Raw genomic sequence first — 17,737 nt, 5'->3', positions numbered from 1 at the left:
AAATGGAGCGGTTACTCAGCAGACCTCCAATCGCAAGATGGCGGCTGGTCTGTAAAGGTTCCATTGTACGCATGTACTTGTAAAGCTGTTCATTTCTGACGAAGTGCGAGGAATAATTTGAAGGTAAGACTTATGGTTTAAACTTACATCTTTTATTTTTTGAACGACGTGACTTCGAAGGACAACAATTAAAGGGGAACAGTGACAGTCACGCGCAGAGTAAATTTTTCAAATTTGACCTAGAGATGCTGAAGTTATATCGTTCTTCATCTTATCCATCCTTGTATACTTAGCTTCAATAACGGTTGCTTTACTTCAATTAGGATTCACAGAATGCCTCTATTTAGTTTTTTTTGCAACAATTTACCTCTTGAAAGCTTTTTTCGTGGACAATTTTTCCTACACAGCCATTAATTTATAGATGATATTTGGAATCGCCCAGTTGAATGCTAGCCTCCCACGCAGTCGTTTTTAGGGGACTCGTATTACCTCCTCCCCACAAACGCCTGCTTACCCAAGCGCCACATTCCTTTCCGCCGCTAAGCCAATCACAGTGAACCTTCTAAAATCTGGAAGGTTGACCTTGACCTCAGAACGCCTCTCGCGGGAACAGTGAAAAACATCACAACAAAGACAGAACTTGACCGAGCTTACGTGAGCTTTTAGCTCCGTGTGCCCTACGCTCAAAATTTCTCCTGTAAATGCCTATCAATTGACTGCAATAAAAAAATTCGTGACGGGAAATAGCGATATTTTCGTCAATTTTCCGACTGGTTACACAAAGTCGCTTTAATATCTATCAAGTTTAGCCTTCAATCTTGTCGACCTGGTCGATGTGGAGGAAACCGAAATATTACCCGATATCTCGCTATGTTGTTGTAATTTGTTCGGGGGCATGTCCGACATTTTCCACAAGGACCACACGTTGATCGGCTCTTTGTCGTTTAACTTTCCGTTTAATGGTCTTTAATGAACTGATAAATACTGCAGATCTCCCCTTGATACCTTCTACATTCTTCTTTGCTTTCTCGAATCGAGTTAGTCTGTCGTAGCACTTCGTACAAACAAACAAATCTGCTCCAGAGTTTCCGCACCCGTAAGAGGCGATATCTTCACCGATTGTCAACTCGATCAGGCGGGGAAGATCGATTACACTTTCCCGAAGCTTTTGACTCTCCAAGCAGTGTCAAAACGTCGCACAAGAAGCGCTTGCATTCACATTCGATATTTGTTTTGGTGTTTCAGCCATGACCAGCCATTCCAGAAGTGAAAAAATATATATATTCCAACTTAACTCCCGCATCTCTCAAGACTGTAACAGCTAGACACTGTACAAAGCTCGCGGGAAACGGAAGCGACCACTGTAACCAGCAATTTGATTTGATGTCATTAAACAATGCCTCGATGGTGATTGGCTAGGGTGCATGCGGAGTAAAACAATGGGAAAGGAATGTGGCGCTTGGGTAAGCAGGCGTTTGTGGGGAGGAGGTAATACGAGTCCCCTAAAAACGACTGCGTGGGAGGCTAGTTGAATGCTGGCTTCCGGCAAGTCTGGCAATGTGAACGTCGACAGATTTGGCTTGACGATATTTTATACTTTTCTTCGTTGACTTCGAGGATAAGTGGCATAGAGTCATTGATAGCCGCTTTGAAATCCTATTTCGTAGTAATAATAATAACAATCTTTTATTTGGAAGCTCCATCACTAAGAGTGGTTTACATAGAGGCCCTTAAACTAACTAAAGATACAACTAGCTAGAAATCATATGTCACACGTTTGATCTCCCCGTGAAGAGCCTGACCGGCTTCATGCAAATTTTCTTTGAGGATTTGTCTCAGAATATTTTTGGAGGACATGGGATCTTTCAACGTTTCAAGTTGCTGGTATTTTTGTGATCTTAAGGTGCATCTAGCAGTCTACATGTAGTCCCATGTTGTGCGATCAATCACGTGTGGGATTGTGCTGAGTGTGTTTACTGGTATAGCTAGTGCAGTTGACAATTAAATTAACCAAAACATGCACATACAACGCATCTGCTAAAAACATGTATACACATCTGAAAATCTGTTAGTATGTATGAACTAGTGCACTCTTTTTGTATTGTTGATCTTTCATTGTCTTGTTGAAGGGCATAAAATATTTTTTTTATACAGTAGCTAGTGACAGTGTAGCTTCTAGAAGGATTTATATACTTCCTGCCTGACAGAACTAGACAAATTATCTCCACTGCAATACAATTGCAATATATACAATTTATTTAGAAAAATTGTTCAAAATTAACTAGATGGTGACTAAAATAATGTTCATTTAAATCAAATGTTTTTTAACAATTTTTCAAAACATCAATTGAAGGACAGTTCCTTAATTCAATTTAACAGCTTCTCACAAAAGAGGCCGCATATATCACGGAGTGTTCCTATCAGAAGTCAAACCTAAGTGCTTCATTACTAATTTGGTTGCTCTCCCGCTGAGCTACAGGAGACTCTTGGGAGCTAAGGCCATTAAACTAGGTTCATGTGACAAAAACCCTGAATACTGCTAGGATTTGAATGTTGATATGTGGAGAAATGAAATGTTTGTGTCACAAAGCTTTAAAACGTAAGGTAGACATAACTCAACAGGCCTCTCTCACTAGGCTCGATTTCCGCCACTCTCTCGGCTCGTTTCCCGAACAGTGGCTGGAAATCGAACCTACTCTCTCACAGGCAGTGTTGAAATCCTGGAGAGGATCGGTTCAAGAGACATTTAATTTTTTGTCCCAGGGACTTCTCATGAGGATTGTACAACCCTGTAGTGCCTTTAACCCCTAATATCAATGAACAAATTCTCCTATCTTGTCCCCATGCTTTTCTTAAAAAATTACTGGGAAGAAGTTATCAAAATACCTAAAAAATTCATCTTGGGTGATTGTATCCTAAATTCTCATGACCCTAGGGATTGTAAAAGTATTGCTATTAGGGGGAGAAATTTAATGCTCGTTACTGTTAGCACTGTTAGGCTTATTATGCATGCGTTCAGAGTGGTTTTAATTTGAATGCGTCAGTTCTACTTTTAGGACAGCAAATCAAAAACCTCTTATCTATCCAATTAGAATTACAGGAATGCCTCTGGACAACTCCTCTTTTCTAGATTGGACCCAGGCTCCCATGTTTGGGCCACAAAAGTCACACAAATTAAAGTTACCTTGAAGTTTTTAACACTGGTATGAACTCACACTTTATCATTTATATTTATAGATCCTGGATCAAAATCACAGGGTAGCTACAACAAAAGGCATTTCTCAGTTTATTTCCAAAAAGGGATGTAAATAAAGAAGCCACACCTACGTTTAACCCACATTGATATTGTTATGTTTCACATTGATTATTGTTTTCCTTTGCTTGCTTCTATTTACAGAGTGGGAAAATAAAGTTCATTGTATTGTGGAATTCTTAGAAGCTAAACATAATAGCAGTTTATGGAATGAGATCTTTGTTTACAAGCATTCCTTTTGCGCGACTGTATCCCTGTTTGAGTCAAAAGGTTTCATCAGGCACTTTCAATGGGGTCAACAACTTGTACAGATCATCGTGGCCATTACTTAGAATCCCTAAAGCAACAAGGAAAGTCAGCAGCCTCATCAACATCAACTTTTCGACTACTTTCTACTCTACCGAGCCATCACGTCTGTCTCAAGATGATATTCAGCTCAGCAAGAAAATAGTATCACTGAAGACAGTTGAAGATCAGCTTGAATTGTTTCACAGTTTTAAGAATTCAGCAAACGTAGTGAACAGGGCTACCATGCTTTACCGCATTGCCAAGATCACTGAAAGAGATAAAACACAAAAGAAAATGTTGAAAATGGGGCAACAAAGGGAAAACAGTCTATACTTGGAATTGCTGGAAAGTATCACAGCAGTTATTTCCAAATGCCAGCCTCGGGACCTTGCCAATGTGTTGTGGGCTTTGGGAAAACTCAAAGAGAAAGAACACGAGCTGATGGAAGTATGTGAAAGGGAGATTCTGTCACATGATATCTTGGCCTTTAGCAATGCAGAAATCTGCCAGATTGTAAATGCATGTGCAAACCTGAACTTGAGAACATCAGGCATATTTGGAAACGTGCAAGAAGCTATTTTAAATGGCCAGGTAAAGGTTAAAGATTTTGAAGATCGTGGGCTGTGTGAAATGTTGTTGTCATTTTCTAAGACAAAAAATGGGTCGCTTGAAATGTTTAATGTTTTCTTGAAAGAGATTTTATCCCATGACTTGTCAAGGGTTGGTATCCGTGATTTGGCCCAATTTGTGAGGCCATTTGCAATGATGAAGTTCCAAGCAGACGAGTTGTTCGACCGAATAGAAGCAGAAATTCTGGAGCGTGGAACAACTGATTTCCACAGCACTGATTTAATATTTCAGATACTGTCGTCATTTGCCACAGCTGAGAAAGGGAGCGAAGGACTTTTCTATGTTTTGGATAATGAGCTTGTGGTAAGAGGTGTAAACAGGCTCAAAAACAATGAGTTGTTTCAAATTGTTTGGTGTTTTGCTAAGAAACAAATGAGGAAAGCAAAAGTTTTTGATCTTGTTAAGAAAGAGGTTTTAGACCGTGGTCTTTGTAAGTTTCGAGCTCACAGACTTGTGATGATCCTTTGGTCATTTGTTTATGCTAAAAGGCATGATGACATTTTAGTCACTGAAGTTGATGGTGAGTTGTGTTTGAGAGATATCAAGCAGTTTAGTAATGGTAACTTGTGTCAAGCTGCTTGGTCTCTTGGAAGAGCAGGTTGGTCAAATAGTAAGCTGTACAACATCATTGAAGCAGAAGTATTTCAGCGTGGCCTAAGTGAGTTTACTGCCAAAGAAAAACGTATGCTCATGCGAGGGTTTCTTGAGGCCAAGAATGGAAGTGTAGACTTCTTCAAACTTTTAATTGGCTCTTTTTCAGCAAATGATTTTAGTAATCTAACTCAAGTTGAAATTTGTGACTTCTCTTGGTGTTTATCTAAGGCACCTGTGGAGGCTGAAGCTCTGTTTGATGCTTTGGAACGTGAAATCCTATCTAAGGATCAATCTTTTTTTGATAAAAAGCAGCTTGATTATATAAAGTTGAATTTTAGAGAGGCTGGCAAAGGAAGCAAAGCTCTCTTTGAATTAAAAGTATAATGATTATTCTCTATGTTGATGATGTCAAGAATTATAAACACTTTGTTACAGTTTTAATGAAATGTTTTTTCTTTGATTATTTTGTTTGCCAATTAAAAAAGTTCATGTGGCAATTATGTCATAGTTCGTTTTGTTTTAGTTTTTGTTTTTTGTTTTATGTTAGGTATGAATAATACGTCATCAAATTGCTTGGGCAAGTGAAAATTTTACGCCTTTGCTGCCATGACAAAGCTATAGCTTGCTTAGAGAATACATGACAGATTTTTATGTAACAACTGGAAATGGTGACCAGTTTGTAGCCTAGTCTCCCTCGCAGCTGTTTTTAGTGTCGTCATGCAATGTTCCTCCCCACAGCGTTACATGACTACACTAAAAACAGCTGCGACGCGGACTAAATTTTGTAGCCTTGTGTTGAGCGGGTATAGGAAGAACTGAGTGAGTCATTTTTGTGTCACTTCGATGCAACAGTATAAACAGTGTTAGTCTTTCTGTCAATACACATTTTAATTAAGACGAACCCCATTCTGTTATCATTTTTTGGAGACAGCACAAGTAACACAGTTTTTAATAGTGTACTGAGTATTTGAATTTGTATGTTTATTTATTTACATGTATAAACAGATTGTGACTGAAGCAAATGGGAGGTTCGGATTGAAAATGTTTCAGTCTGAATTAGTCTGACTTCGTCAAGGAAACGAATGTTTGGTGTTATCAGCTGAGTTGGTTAGGGTAAATGTTATTTGGCCACTGAAAAGGGAAACCAAAACGGACGTTTCCTGTGAGCGGTTCCCCTTCGCCAGAGCAGCAATTGGTACTGTTGATAATGCAGAACTGATAATACTAAAGCAACCAAAGGAGCCGTTGATATCTAACGATAACAAATCGAAGAGGTCTCTTTATCTTCTAATCTTTTGAAAGGGGTTCAGCTTATGTCAGTTATTAGTTTTGACTAAAGAAATGGCCCGAGGCATGTAGCTTAGTGCATCAGTGATCACATGCATGTACAGGGCCCACGTTTTCAATAATTAGTAATATGTAAGGTTATTTGTTTCTGTAAGTGATGGATATGGTTAATTGAAATAGAATAAAATATTTTTTAATCATCCAAACAAAATTTTTTTGTTATTATTATTTTTTTTTTTTTTTGGGGGGGGGGGGGGGAGGGGGGATGCTAAAGCCTCAGCTTTTCCCCCTCCGTGGTCTCTAATGTATACCCTGTCTGTCACTATTCCTGACTGCCTCACCTGGATCGGAGTCCCCCACCCCATCAACCATGTGAAATGGAGCGGTTACTCAGCAGACCTCCGATCGCAAGATGGCGGCCATTGTACTTGTTCATTTCTGACGAAGTTCGAGGAATAATTTGAAGGTAAGACTTATGGTTTAAACTTACTCCTTTTATTTTTTAAACGACGTGACTTCGAAGGACAACAATTAAAGGGGCACAGTGACAGTGACAGTCAAGTCGTAGGCGAACAGACAGTAGGCGAAACGACCGTATATAATTTATAGATGATTGGAATCGACACGGTTGAATGCAGGCTTCTGGCAAATCTTGCAATGTGAACTCGACGGATTTGGCTTGACGATATTTAATAGTTTTCTTCGTTGACTTCTAGGATAAGTCATTTTATAGCCGCACAAGTGGGACAACGCGCTTTGTAATCGTATTTCGTATTTTGTAAACCGGCGTATGTTTGGTCGTATAAATGGATTTTAAAATCGTATAAATGTCACACGTTTGATCTCCCCGTGAAGAGACTCTGACCAGCTTTATGCAAGTTTTCTCTGAGGATTTGTTTCAGAATATTTTTGGAGAACATGGGATCTTTCAACGTTTTAAGTTGTTGGCATTTTTGTGATGTTAGATTGCATCTAGCAGTCTACATGCAGTCCTATGTTTAGGCTCGATTACCAGTAGTCTCCTACGCAGCCGTTCTTAGTGTCGTCACGCAACGCTCCTGCCCACAAACGGCTGTTGTAGACCGAACCACATTCCTTTCCCGATAATTAACCAATCAGGTTCAAGCTTCCATTTTCTGAAAGCTCACGCCAAGTTTTCAGTTCGGTGTCTCGTCTAATCACAGCCTAGTTTATACTGACAAAGCAAACAAAATGGCGTGTTAAAAAGTGTTGATGGGCCAAAGCGACTCCTGCAGTTCGCAAATAGATTTGTAATGAAGCCTTCAACGGTACCTTAATGATGTTAATCTCGATCATGAAGGGAAAAACTCAAATATACTGAATGGAAGTTTTCTTAATGATCATTCTGAGTCATTAGGAGAAGTTTTTCATATGCCATTGGGTATCCTAGAGTCTGTGGCATGTGTCTAGGTTTACTGGCTCGGATCAATTGCAAGATATCACACAGCGTTAAATAAATTCTATCTATGAAGACATGAAATCCGCGGATTTCATAACTCGTGATTTCATGCTTTTCTGCAATGAGATTGCAAGATGTTTGTTTATCACGTATATGGTATATGAGAGTCTAACAGATCCGCGTCTTTACAAAGTTGATCAATGTTGTCTCTCGCTTTCGAGAGCTTTGGCCTCTTGCAGTTGTTTTCAGCTCAGTCGCTTCGAGATTGAAAGACAAGTAATATGTTCTTAGAGCTGACACGTATCTCTATAATTTGAGAATTTGTGATACATGATTGGTTTGTTCGTTAGACCACAAACACAAAGGGAAAGGAATGTTGTTCGGTTTACAGCATTTGTGTGGAGGAGCGTTGCGTGACGACACCAAGAACGGCTGCATAGGAGACTAGATTACCAGCCGCTGTTCGGGAAAATGAGGAAAGCCGGACCAGAGGGAGCAGCGGAAATCGAGCCTATCCTATGTTGGGGGTTCAGAATTGTGTGTGGGCTCATGCTGAGTATGTTATAGCTAGTTCAGTTCACAATTAACTAAACCAATATTTATTAAACTAACCAAAACATGCACGTATAACATATCTGCTAAAAACATGAATACCAGGGCCATGCATAGCGGGGGGTCAGAGGGGGCAGCTGCCCCCGTAAGAAAAAGTAAATTTTTTTTCTAACATAGTGTTTGAGCTTGCTGAGCTATTTGTTGGTCCAAAATCACAAGAAAATCAACTAATTGACTGAAAAAATCTCCCTTCAAATTATGTGAATTCAAAATAATTATTTTGGAAATCTTTTGAGGCATAGGCCAGTACAAGTTTTTGTGTGAAAAAAATTATTTTGTAATTTGGGCTGCCTGTGGTTTAGAATTGTGTATATAGAGTGACAAGCCTACGCAACTCCTTCGCGTATGTTGTAGCCTTTTTAAAGCTAGCTTAATTGAGTAGGTTTTTTGAGAGCTAATTTCAGCCTAAACTGGTAAAAGGCCTGGATGATCTGCTGTTCACAGTATGGCTTGAGTTTAAGATGGTATCTAAATCATCATTGTGTAGCAGAGACCTCGGAGGCAATTTTGAGCTAAACAAGGTGCTTATGACATAATAAATCATGAAAATTTAAGACAACAAGATGCCTATACTCATTGTGTGGTTCCAGAAAATATCCATACCCCACCCACAGAAGGGATATTTCATATGCCCCCCCCCCCCCCTTCCCCTTCTGGATTTTCCAAAATTGGCCCACAAAATATACCCCCCTCCCCTCTTCAAATTCCAGTTTTTCCGCACACACCCCCCTGGAAATATTTCTTTTTCTACTAAAAGCAAGAAATAAGCTTATTTATTGTTCAAGAGGCTGAATTTTGATGCTTACATGTGTTTTCTAGTAAATTAGCGTATTCTGTGACCAACATATGATAATGAGCAGAAGTCGCGTGGTAATGTACTTATCAAAAATGCATATTGTCTTTACAACGAATTCCGATTTATTATCCGGACAAAACAGCAACTAATCAGTATAAACGAACAAATATCAAATGCAAGTTCACAATCAAGGGCGCTGGGAAAATAAATGCTTTACGTACACTGCACCAGTGAAAAAACAATCAAAACAGTATCAAATTTCTGCGCCCAAATATTTAAGTATTTCAGAAAGAATATGGTGTCTCAGATTACATGTACATGGAAAATCTAATCTTTCTTGGCCTTTAACAAAGATTCCCCTGTTTTTAATATTTATGTCACTTTGTTAGACTATGGTAAACTGTCTGCTCTGGAGACCTGGCAGAGCTAGAAAATCTTTATAGAACTAGATTTTTTTCATTCAAAGTTTAGCTGAAAATGACGTTGAAAGCAGCATGCCTGCATTCTAAAACATTTCAGCGCATGCGCTGGAATGTTCTGTAAACCAAGTTGTGTGAATAACGGCTTCATGCACTTCCTGTGAATTACTTGGGATGCCTTTTGCAGCTTTTTTAATATGCAAATGTAATGATTTAATCATTAATAGAATGTGATTTACCATGGGTATCGAAGAAATTTTTCCCGTCTGTTATGCAAAAATATATTTATTGTTTTGAGTTAAAATTCGTGAAGCATTATGACATTGTTTATTTATCTGATTGATATCGCACTCTCCTGAACTATAATTGTTTTACCATGTTTTTACCAAGTTCTCAAAGAAATATTTTTATTGAGATCAGAGAACTGTTTTCTGTCGATTCCAATTTACTACAGTCACTGTAGTTCAATGTTGACGCAATAATTCAGTTCAAAAAATTATTTTTCACGCTGGCGAATGACAATGAAAAAATGCGACGTAAGTATCTGCCAGAAGAGACGATATAGTTCGAAGTGACAGAAGTGCCTAGTTAAATATGTGTGGCAGATATTCAAGCGAGTGTAATTTACAAGATTTACTCATCTTATTTCCACAAAATGGGCTTCGCTTACCAGCTGCTGCTCGGGAAAATGACCGGACTTAAGCGGCGACAGAAATCAAGCCTAACCACAATGAAAATATTCATTTTGTGCTGTTAACAAGATTTATTTTTGTGTCCGCGACTCGGGAGCAAAAGGCAAACAAAAGAAAATTGAACATATCGGAATTATGGAACCACTCCTGGAAAAAACAAATATATTAGTGATACACCCCCCCTCACCTCAGGAATTCCCTGGACCCTTGACCCCCCCCCCCCCCCGGTTCCCCACCCCTCTGGAATTTCCAATCCCTTTCGTGGGAGAGGTATGGATATTTTCTGGAGCCACAAATTACTGGCATTAACGCGTGATGCTGTGCCTGATTTATTTCCATTGTACGCTTTACAGATTTTTAAAGCTATCCTCCCTTCACAATTGAAGTATTGCATTACGGTACTCAAGATCATACCAGAAATTTCTTTCTGAAAACATCATGACAGGGGCAGATACATATCTGACTACACGCTATTTATATTTCCTATTTATCTATTGCCTTTACATTATTCGAGATCATACCAGAAATTGCTATAAGATTACAAATTGTTCTCATTTCACTAAAAATAAACAGAAAGAAAAACAGGCAAAACGCTTTCCTAAATGAAAACAAACTTGTAGTAAAAATTGATAATCAAACCTTTGATCTTTTTGCAAAATGTATTTCTAGTAACATTTAAGCACCAATTCAACAAAGTGGTGTGATGTGTGTTTTAGTTTATCAATGACCTTTCCTCGTCACATTGTGGTTCTACAACTGTCAAACAAAGCATGATTCCTTTGCCAGGAACTCTCCAATTTCCACCGTTTTAACTGTGGAATGCTACTTAGAAGGTATTCTTTCGATTTACCGCTTCAAAAGGTTAATGGCATAGTTGATTCTAAAACAGTCATGTAAACAAGATGGCCACCACTAGGTTTAATGAATAAATCAAAATTAAATGATGATTTGAGGTCACACAGGTACAGATGAGAGGGTCCCCTCCCTCGTGATATATGCGCCCATAATAGATTTTGATTGGGCCGTTTTTGTTGAAGACAATCAGAACAGTAGATCCCTTCTAGAAGAGAGCAGAGTTCAAAGAATAAATTAATGTGCAGATTTGAAGCTACCATGAACAAGATAGCAGGCCCAATTTTAGACACAGTCTGCCCTCAGGGCATCCCACATAAAAGGCATCAGTGTGTTTGATTTCTTTAAAGTTCTTAGAGGTAATAACTTTCTGTGTAGGGGTAAAAACAAAATGTCCAACTAGAAACCCTGTCTGTATACAGGAGACCCCTGAGGATGGGGGTGCAGATTTTGCCCCCCCCCCCCCTCTCCCCAGACAAAAAATCCTAGGTACAGCCCTGCAGCCCTGTATACACGTCTGAAAATCAGCAGATGTGTGGCTACTTGTCTTTGTTAGTATATATGAAGTAGTACACTGTTTTTGTATTGTTGATCTTTCATTAACGCCTATGTCGCAAATGGAGGTTGGGTGCCCAGGAGCCAGGGGCTGGTACCATCAACCCAAACCCAGGTTGGTAGAACACCCCATAAGCCTGCCCTACCCACAACCCAGCCACGAGCCCCGCCCGCAACCCAGCCCCAACCCTAGCACCCGTCACACTGAGACTAGAAGCTCAGTGGAAAAATAATAAGTATATAAGACAAAGAACTAACCCTAACCAACCCTCTAACACTAACACCAATCCCAAACAATAACAACCTAACACTACCGGGAGGGAAAGAAAAACCCAACAAAACGCGATAAACTAACCACACCACGAAAAACGCTGAGTAGAGTAAAATTCTAAGCGCGTGCAAAGGAGCACGCCTAAACTGCAAGAGAATACCACTGGCCACGCAACTGCCCGCAGACCTGACCCAGGCCCAAACAGTAATGTAACAACAAATGCCCAGACGCTAATGTGCCACCAGTGCCCAAACTATACGCCAGCAAACGCTAATGCCACACTACGCAACCAGGGAGCAAACTTGCTCCAAGTCGTTAACTAACCCTATCAATCATTGTCTTGTTGAAGAGCATAAATTATTTTATATACAGTAGCCGGTTACAGTGTAACTTCTAGAGGGATTTAAATACTTCCTGCCTGAAAGAAATAGACAAAATGACTCCAGTGCAATACAATTGCAATATTTACAATTTATTTATCTAGCACCAAAATTCAAAAGTTCTAATGCGCTATACAAAAGTGAAAAAAATCCATTACTGACAAAAACAAGGGTGCTAAAAATATGTGCAGAAAATTGTTCAAACGTGTGGAAATTAACTAGACATTGACTAAAATAATGTTCATTAAAAAAGAAATGTTCTTAACTTATTTTTGAAAACATCAGTTGGAGAACAGTTCCTTGATTCAATATTTGACGGCTTCCCACAAAAGGGACGTACATGAATATCGCCGAGTGTTCCAATCAGGAGTCAAACCTAAGAGCTTCCAATTATTACTAATTTGGATGCTCTCCCACTGAGCTACTGGAGACTTGTGGGAGCTAAGGCCATTAAACTAGGTTCACGTGACAAACACGTTGAATATTGGTAGGATTTGAATGTTGATATGTGGAGAAATGAAATGTTTGTCTCACAAAGCTTTAAAACGTAAGGTAGACATAAATCAGGAGGGTTCTCACAGGCAGTGTTGAAATCCTGGGGAGGATTGGTTGTAGAGACATTTTTAATTTGTCCCAGGGACTCCTCTCATGAGGATTACCTAACCCTGTAGGCTGTAGTACCCCTGATATCAATGAAAAAATTCTCCTATCTTGTCCCCATGCTTTTTAACTCGTGAATGCGCGCATGCGCAATGAACGAATTATAGCGATGGCTGACTGTTCGCTTGGTTGGTTGGTTGGTTCTGTCGTTAACTTTCGGGCATGCGCAGTGAATGAGTTTTAAATTCAATAAGTGGAAAAAAAAAGCAAAAAATATTTTGTTCACGGTGCATCAGGATATTCTTATTCAATCTGTAGAGAATAATTTGACAGTCATTTGCTGCAAGAACGGAGATTTTTTGTTAAATCTTAGCAAAGTTACAAGTTTTTTCAGTTTTTCAGAAAGTCTGGGATCGTAAACTCAATTACTGAAAAAAAAAAGCAAGGAAATTTTTTTCACGATGCATCAGAATTATCTTATTCAATCTGTAGAGAATAATTTGACGATCATTTTAGTATAAGAATGGAGATTTTTCGTTGAATCTGAGCAAAGTTATACATTTTTTCGTTTTTTCCACAAAGAATTTAAATATTTAAATATGATTTAATTTAGAAATAATTTAATTAAAAAATAATTTAATTTAAAAGTAATTGTCGGCATGGACTTTGAATAAGCAAGACGCTTTTCAGAGCTTTTGCATAGCATGCGTTGTATGTTTAGCACTAGTGGCCTTATTTATTGTAGGCCTCACCAATTTTTTAACCTATTCTCCCTTCGCGATTGAACTAACTGAATAGTTTTAGTCAGAAAGAATGCGTGATATTGCATTGCGCAACTTGAAATTTTGCCTCCAAAAAGTATCTCCCGCCAGAAAATGTCTTCAGCTAAAAGAAGCACTCTAATTAACTGAAGAATCTGCTAATCATAACTTTTTGCATATAGTACATGAAAACTCAACATCTTTCAGTCTACTCCCGATAACTCGAACCCTCGCTAACTCAAACCTCGCGCTAACTTTCTTTTCAGGTCATTTTCTATATAATTTTACCCTCAATAACTCGAACTCCCGATAACTCGAACCTTTGTCAATTTCCCTTGAAGGTTCGAGTCATCGGGAATCGACTGTATTTTTGCTTCTTATACAAAAGTATTACATTAAGTAGATTAGTTTGCTAAAAAACTTAGTTTGAGTGTCAGTTTTCATGCGAAAGCGAAAAGTGCCATGTCACGCATCAGTGACGTCGCAAACAAAATTATGCAAATTTCTGGTGAAACGAACATTTTTAGATCGTCAGCTTTCATAGAGGTTTCAGGGGGAAAAAATGTTTAATTTTTGCAATTTACAAGTGGTAATTTATGGCAAAGCAAAAGGACGCGGTCTATAAATAATTCTTATTTAGCAAGAGTTAGTTATATTTCATTATCCTTACTTGAAGATTGCGGGGACTGAACTCCAAAGGAAAAATTTCACGCATTTATGTCGGGCATGAAATTAATGTGATACTTTGTTCAACAGATTTCCCTTTGTGAGATCAGCTTGAATAACAGCTTTCGGTTCACACAAATCTACCTGGAAGTTAAAAAAAGTATGCCTTACAGTAATTCCCCTAAAAACTTCACTTGCCCTTCGGGCAAGTGTTGGTCAGAATCCACTAGCCCGATCACAAAATCCACTTCCCCTGGACTATCGGACACAACTTTGTATGATGTAGCTGCACGTGGCCTGCTTCTATGAACAACACATGAATTTTTTTTATTAACGCATCAGAATAATCTTATTCAATCTGTAGAGAATAATTTGATTTATAGTACAAGAATGGTACTGTTACATTTGTTACATTCGTTCAAAACGTTATTTCGTTTAGCTTTCAAGGAAGTTTCCGTAGCCGTCTTAATTTCAATAACTGATGTGTCATCTGCATTCACGAGTTGGCTCACAGGAACCTTTGATTTCTAGATTGGACCCAAGCTCCCGTGTTTGGGCCTCAAAAGCCGCACAAAATGAAAGTTACTTGGAGATTTTCTCACTGGTATGAACTCACAGTTGATCGTTAATAGCTGTAGATACTCAATCAAAATCACAGGGTAGCTACAAGAAAGGTATTTCTCAGTTTATTTCCAAAAAGGGATGTAAATAAAGAAGCCACACCTATGTTCACCACACATTTATATTGTTATGTATAACATTGTTTATTGTTTTTCTTTCCTTTCTTCTATTTACAGAATGGGAAAATAAAGTTCATTGTATGGTGGAATTCTTAGAAGCCAAACATGATTGCAGTTTATGGAATGAGATCTTTGTTTACAAGCATTCCTTTTGTGCGACTTTATCCCTGTTTGAGTCAAAAGGTTTCATCAGGCACTTTCAAAGGGGTCAATAACTTGTACAGCTCATCGTGGCCATTACTTAGAATCCCTAAAGCAACAAGGAAAGTCAGCAGCCTCATCAACATCAACTTTTCGACTACTTATTACTCTACCGAGCCATCATGTCTGTCTCGAGATGATATTCAGCTCAGCAAGAAAATAGTATCACTGAAGACAGTTGAAGATCAGCTTGAACTGTTTCACAGTTTTAAGAATTCAGCAAACGTAGTGAACAGGGTTACCATGCTTTACCGCATCGCCAAGATCACTGAAAGAGATGAAACACAAAAGGAAATGTTGAAAATGGAACAACAAAGGGAAAACAGTCCATACTTGGAATTGCTGGAAAGTATCACAGCAGTCATTTCCAAATGCCAGCCTCGGCAACTTGCCAATGTGTTGTGGGCTTTGGGAAAACTCAAAGAGAAAAAACACAAGCTGATGGAAGTATGTGAAAGGGAGATTTTGTCACTTGGTATCTTGGCCTTTAGCAATGCACACATCTGCCAGATTGTGAATGCATGTGCAAACCTGAACTTGAGAACATCAGGCATATTTGGAAACGTGCAAGAAGCTATTTTAAATGGCCAGGTAAAGATTAAAGATTTTGACAATCGTGGACTGTGTGAAATGTTGTTGTCATTTTCTAAGACAGAAAATGGGTCACTTGAAATGTTTAATGTTGTCTCGAAAGAAATTTTATCGCGCGACTTGTCAAGGGTTGGTATCCGTGATTTGGCCCAATTTGTGAGGCCATTTGCAATGATGAAGTTCCAAGTGGACGAGTTGTTCGACCGAATAGAAGCAGAAATTCTGGAGCGTGAAACAACTAATTTTCACAACACTGAGACAATTCACATACTGTGGTCATTTGCCAAAGCTGAGAAAGGAAGCAAACGACTTTTCTATGTTTTGGATAACGAACTTGTTGTTAGAGGTGTAAACAGGTTCAGTAACTTTGAGTTGTTTCAAATTGTTTGGTGTTTTGCTAAGAGACAAGTGAGAAAAGCAAAAGTTTTTGATCTTGTTAAGAAAGAGGTTTTAGACCGTGGTCTTTGTAAGTTAAAAGCTGATGAACTTGTGTTGATCCTCTGGTCGTTTGTTTACACTGAAAGGCATGATGATATTTTAGTTACTGAAATTGATGGTGAGTTGTGTTTGAGGGATATCAAGCAGTTTAATAATCATAACTTGTGTCAAGTTGCCTTGTTTCTTGGAAGAGCAGGTTGGTCAGATAGTAAGCTCTACAACATCATTGAAGCAGAAGTATTTCAGCGTGGCCCAAGTGTGTTTACTGCCAAAGAAAAACGTCTGCTCGTGCGAGGGTTTCTTGAGGCCAAGAGTGGAAGTGAAGACTTCTTCAAACTTTTAATTGGCTCCTTTTCAGCAAATGATTTTAGTAATCTAACTCAAGTTGAAATTTGTGACTTAGCATGGTGTTTATCTAAGGCACCTGTGGAGGCTGAAGCTCTGTTTGATGCTTTGGAATGTGAAATACTATCTAAGGATAAATCTTATTTTAATAAAAGCCAGCTTAATTATATAAAGTATAATTTTAAAAACGCCGGCAAAGGAAGCAAAGCTCTCCTTGAATTAAAAGTAAAATGATTATTCTCTATGTTGATGATGTCAAGAATAACTAACACTTTGTTACATTTTAAATGAAGTGTTTTTGCTGTGATGATGATTATTTTTTCATATTTTTTTTCCAGTTAAAAATGTTTATGCAACATGAAATTATGTTATAATTGGTTTTGTTTTATTTTTTGTTTTTGGTTTTTTCTAACTAAAAGTCTAAGGATTATTTTAGGATTACTGTGATGTTGATGTTAGATGTTAATAATGTGTTATTGTAACTTCTACAAATTGTATAAGAAATTATTTCAAATTGTTTGGGTAAGCGAAAATTGTACGCATTAGCTGCCATGCCATAGCTATAACTAGTTTAGAGAATTAATACATGACAGTTATACAAACCCCATACTGTTATCATGTTTTGGAGACAGTAAAAGTAACATAGTTTTTGATACTGTACTGAGTGTTTGCATTTACATTTTTGTTTATTTGTAGGTATAAACAGATTGTGTTTGTGGGAAGCCATGCGTTATTTTAAAGTTAATGCTTACATCAACCAAATTACTCTGAGTGAACTCCTCCAGGTGTCTTGTGATTAGAAATTGAAAAGAAAAAATGGGGTTACAAGTCTGGGCACGAGAGTGACTTTTTACCCCGACACAAGCAGAACGTGTTCGTATTCTCTGGCGGTAGTGAACTGGGTCTAGCTTGCAATGGAGGCTCGTGCGGGGGAATATCATGGAATATCATGATTCCCCAGCTTAATCCTCATGGCAAGCTACTTCCAATTTAATAGCGAAAATACAAATACGGTCAACTCGAAGCATTACTCCAAAATGGTTTCCATTTTACTATTCTGTTGTTTGCATCCAAATTATCCCGTATTGCCTCGTTCAAAATAAAATGGGTTTTTTTTCGATTTTTGAGTTCAAGAACGAGGTAATAGGGGCTAATTTAAATACAAACAAAAGAATGTTAGAATGTTGTCATTTTGGAGTAAGGTCAATTCTTTTTCACTTTTCTCGAAGAAAAATGTTTGATTGTGACGTCATCCTTTTCTATTTTCAATTAAGTAAAAAGGACACGTAATTGCATAGACTAAGAGAAACATTTTAATAAAGTTTACGACCTATCGATCTACCAAG

The 17,737-nt window shown here is 38.3% G+C and overlaps 2 protein-coding genes across 3 annotated transcripts; both read left to right on the top strand.

Annotated features, from left to right (window-relative positions):
- The first annotated feature begins 24 nt into the window (after positions 1–24).
- On the top strand, positions 25–5,262 carry LOC146455025 (uncharacterized). Its single transcript, XM_085094715.1, has 2 exons — positions 25–123; positions 3,398–5,262. The coding sequence occupies exon 2, from the start codon at positions 3,464–3,466 to the stop codon at positions 5,147–5,149; it is 1,686 nt and encodes a 561-aa protein (XP_084950841.1). The 5' UTR covers positions 25–123; positions 3,398–3,463; the 3' UTR covers positions 5,150–5,262.
- Positions 5,263–6,344: 1,082 nt separating this feature from the next.
- On the top strand, positions 6,345–17,051 carry LOC146455024 (uncharacterized). Of its 2 annotated transcripts, none has more exons than XM_085094713.1 (2): positions 6,345–6,518; positions 14,874–17,051. In XM_085094713.1, exon 2 carries the CDS (start codon positions 14,922–14,924, stop codon positions 16,623–16,625), a length of 1,704 nt encoding a protein of 567 aa, XP_084950839.1. In that variant the 5' UTR covers positions 6,345–6,518; positions 14,874–14,921; the 3' UTR covers positions 16,626–17,051. The 2 variants fall into 2 exon arrangements, with proteins under 2 accessions (XP_084950839.1, XP_084950840.1); XM_085094714.1 differs by lacking the exon at positions 6,345–6,518 and adding an exon at positions 7,870–8,028.
- Positions 17,052–17,737: the final 686 nt, after the last annotated feature.

This window comes from Pavona decussata, unplaced genomic scaffold (assembly GCF_977016875.1).
Source record: "Pavona decussata unplaced genomic scaffold, jaPavDecu1.1 SCAFFOLD_286, whole genome shotgun sequence".
Taxonomy (NCBI): domain Eukaryota; kingdom Metazoa; phylum Cnidaria; class Anthozoa; order Scleractinia; family Agariciidae; genus Pavona; species Pavona decussata.
Note: the sequence above shows the minus strand (reverse complement) of the source record. Positions and strands in the feature narration are given on the sequence as shown.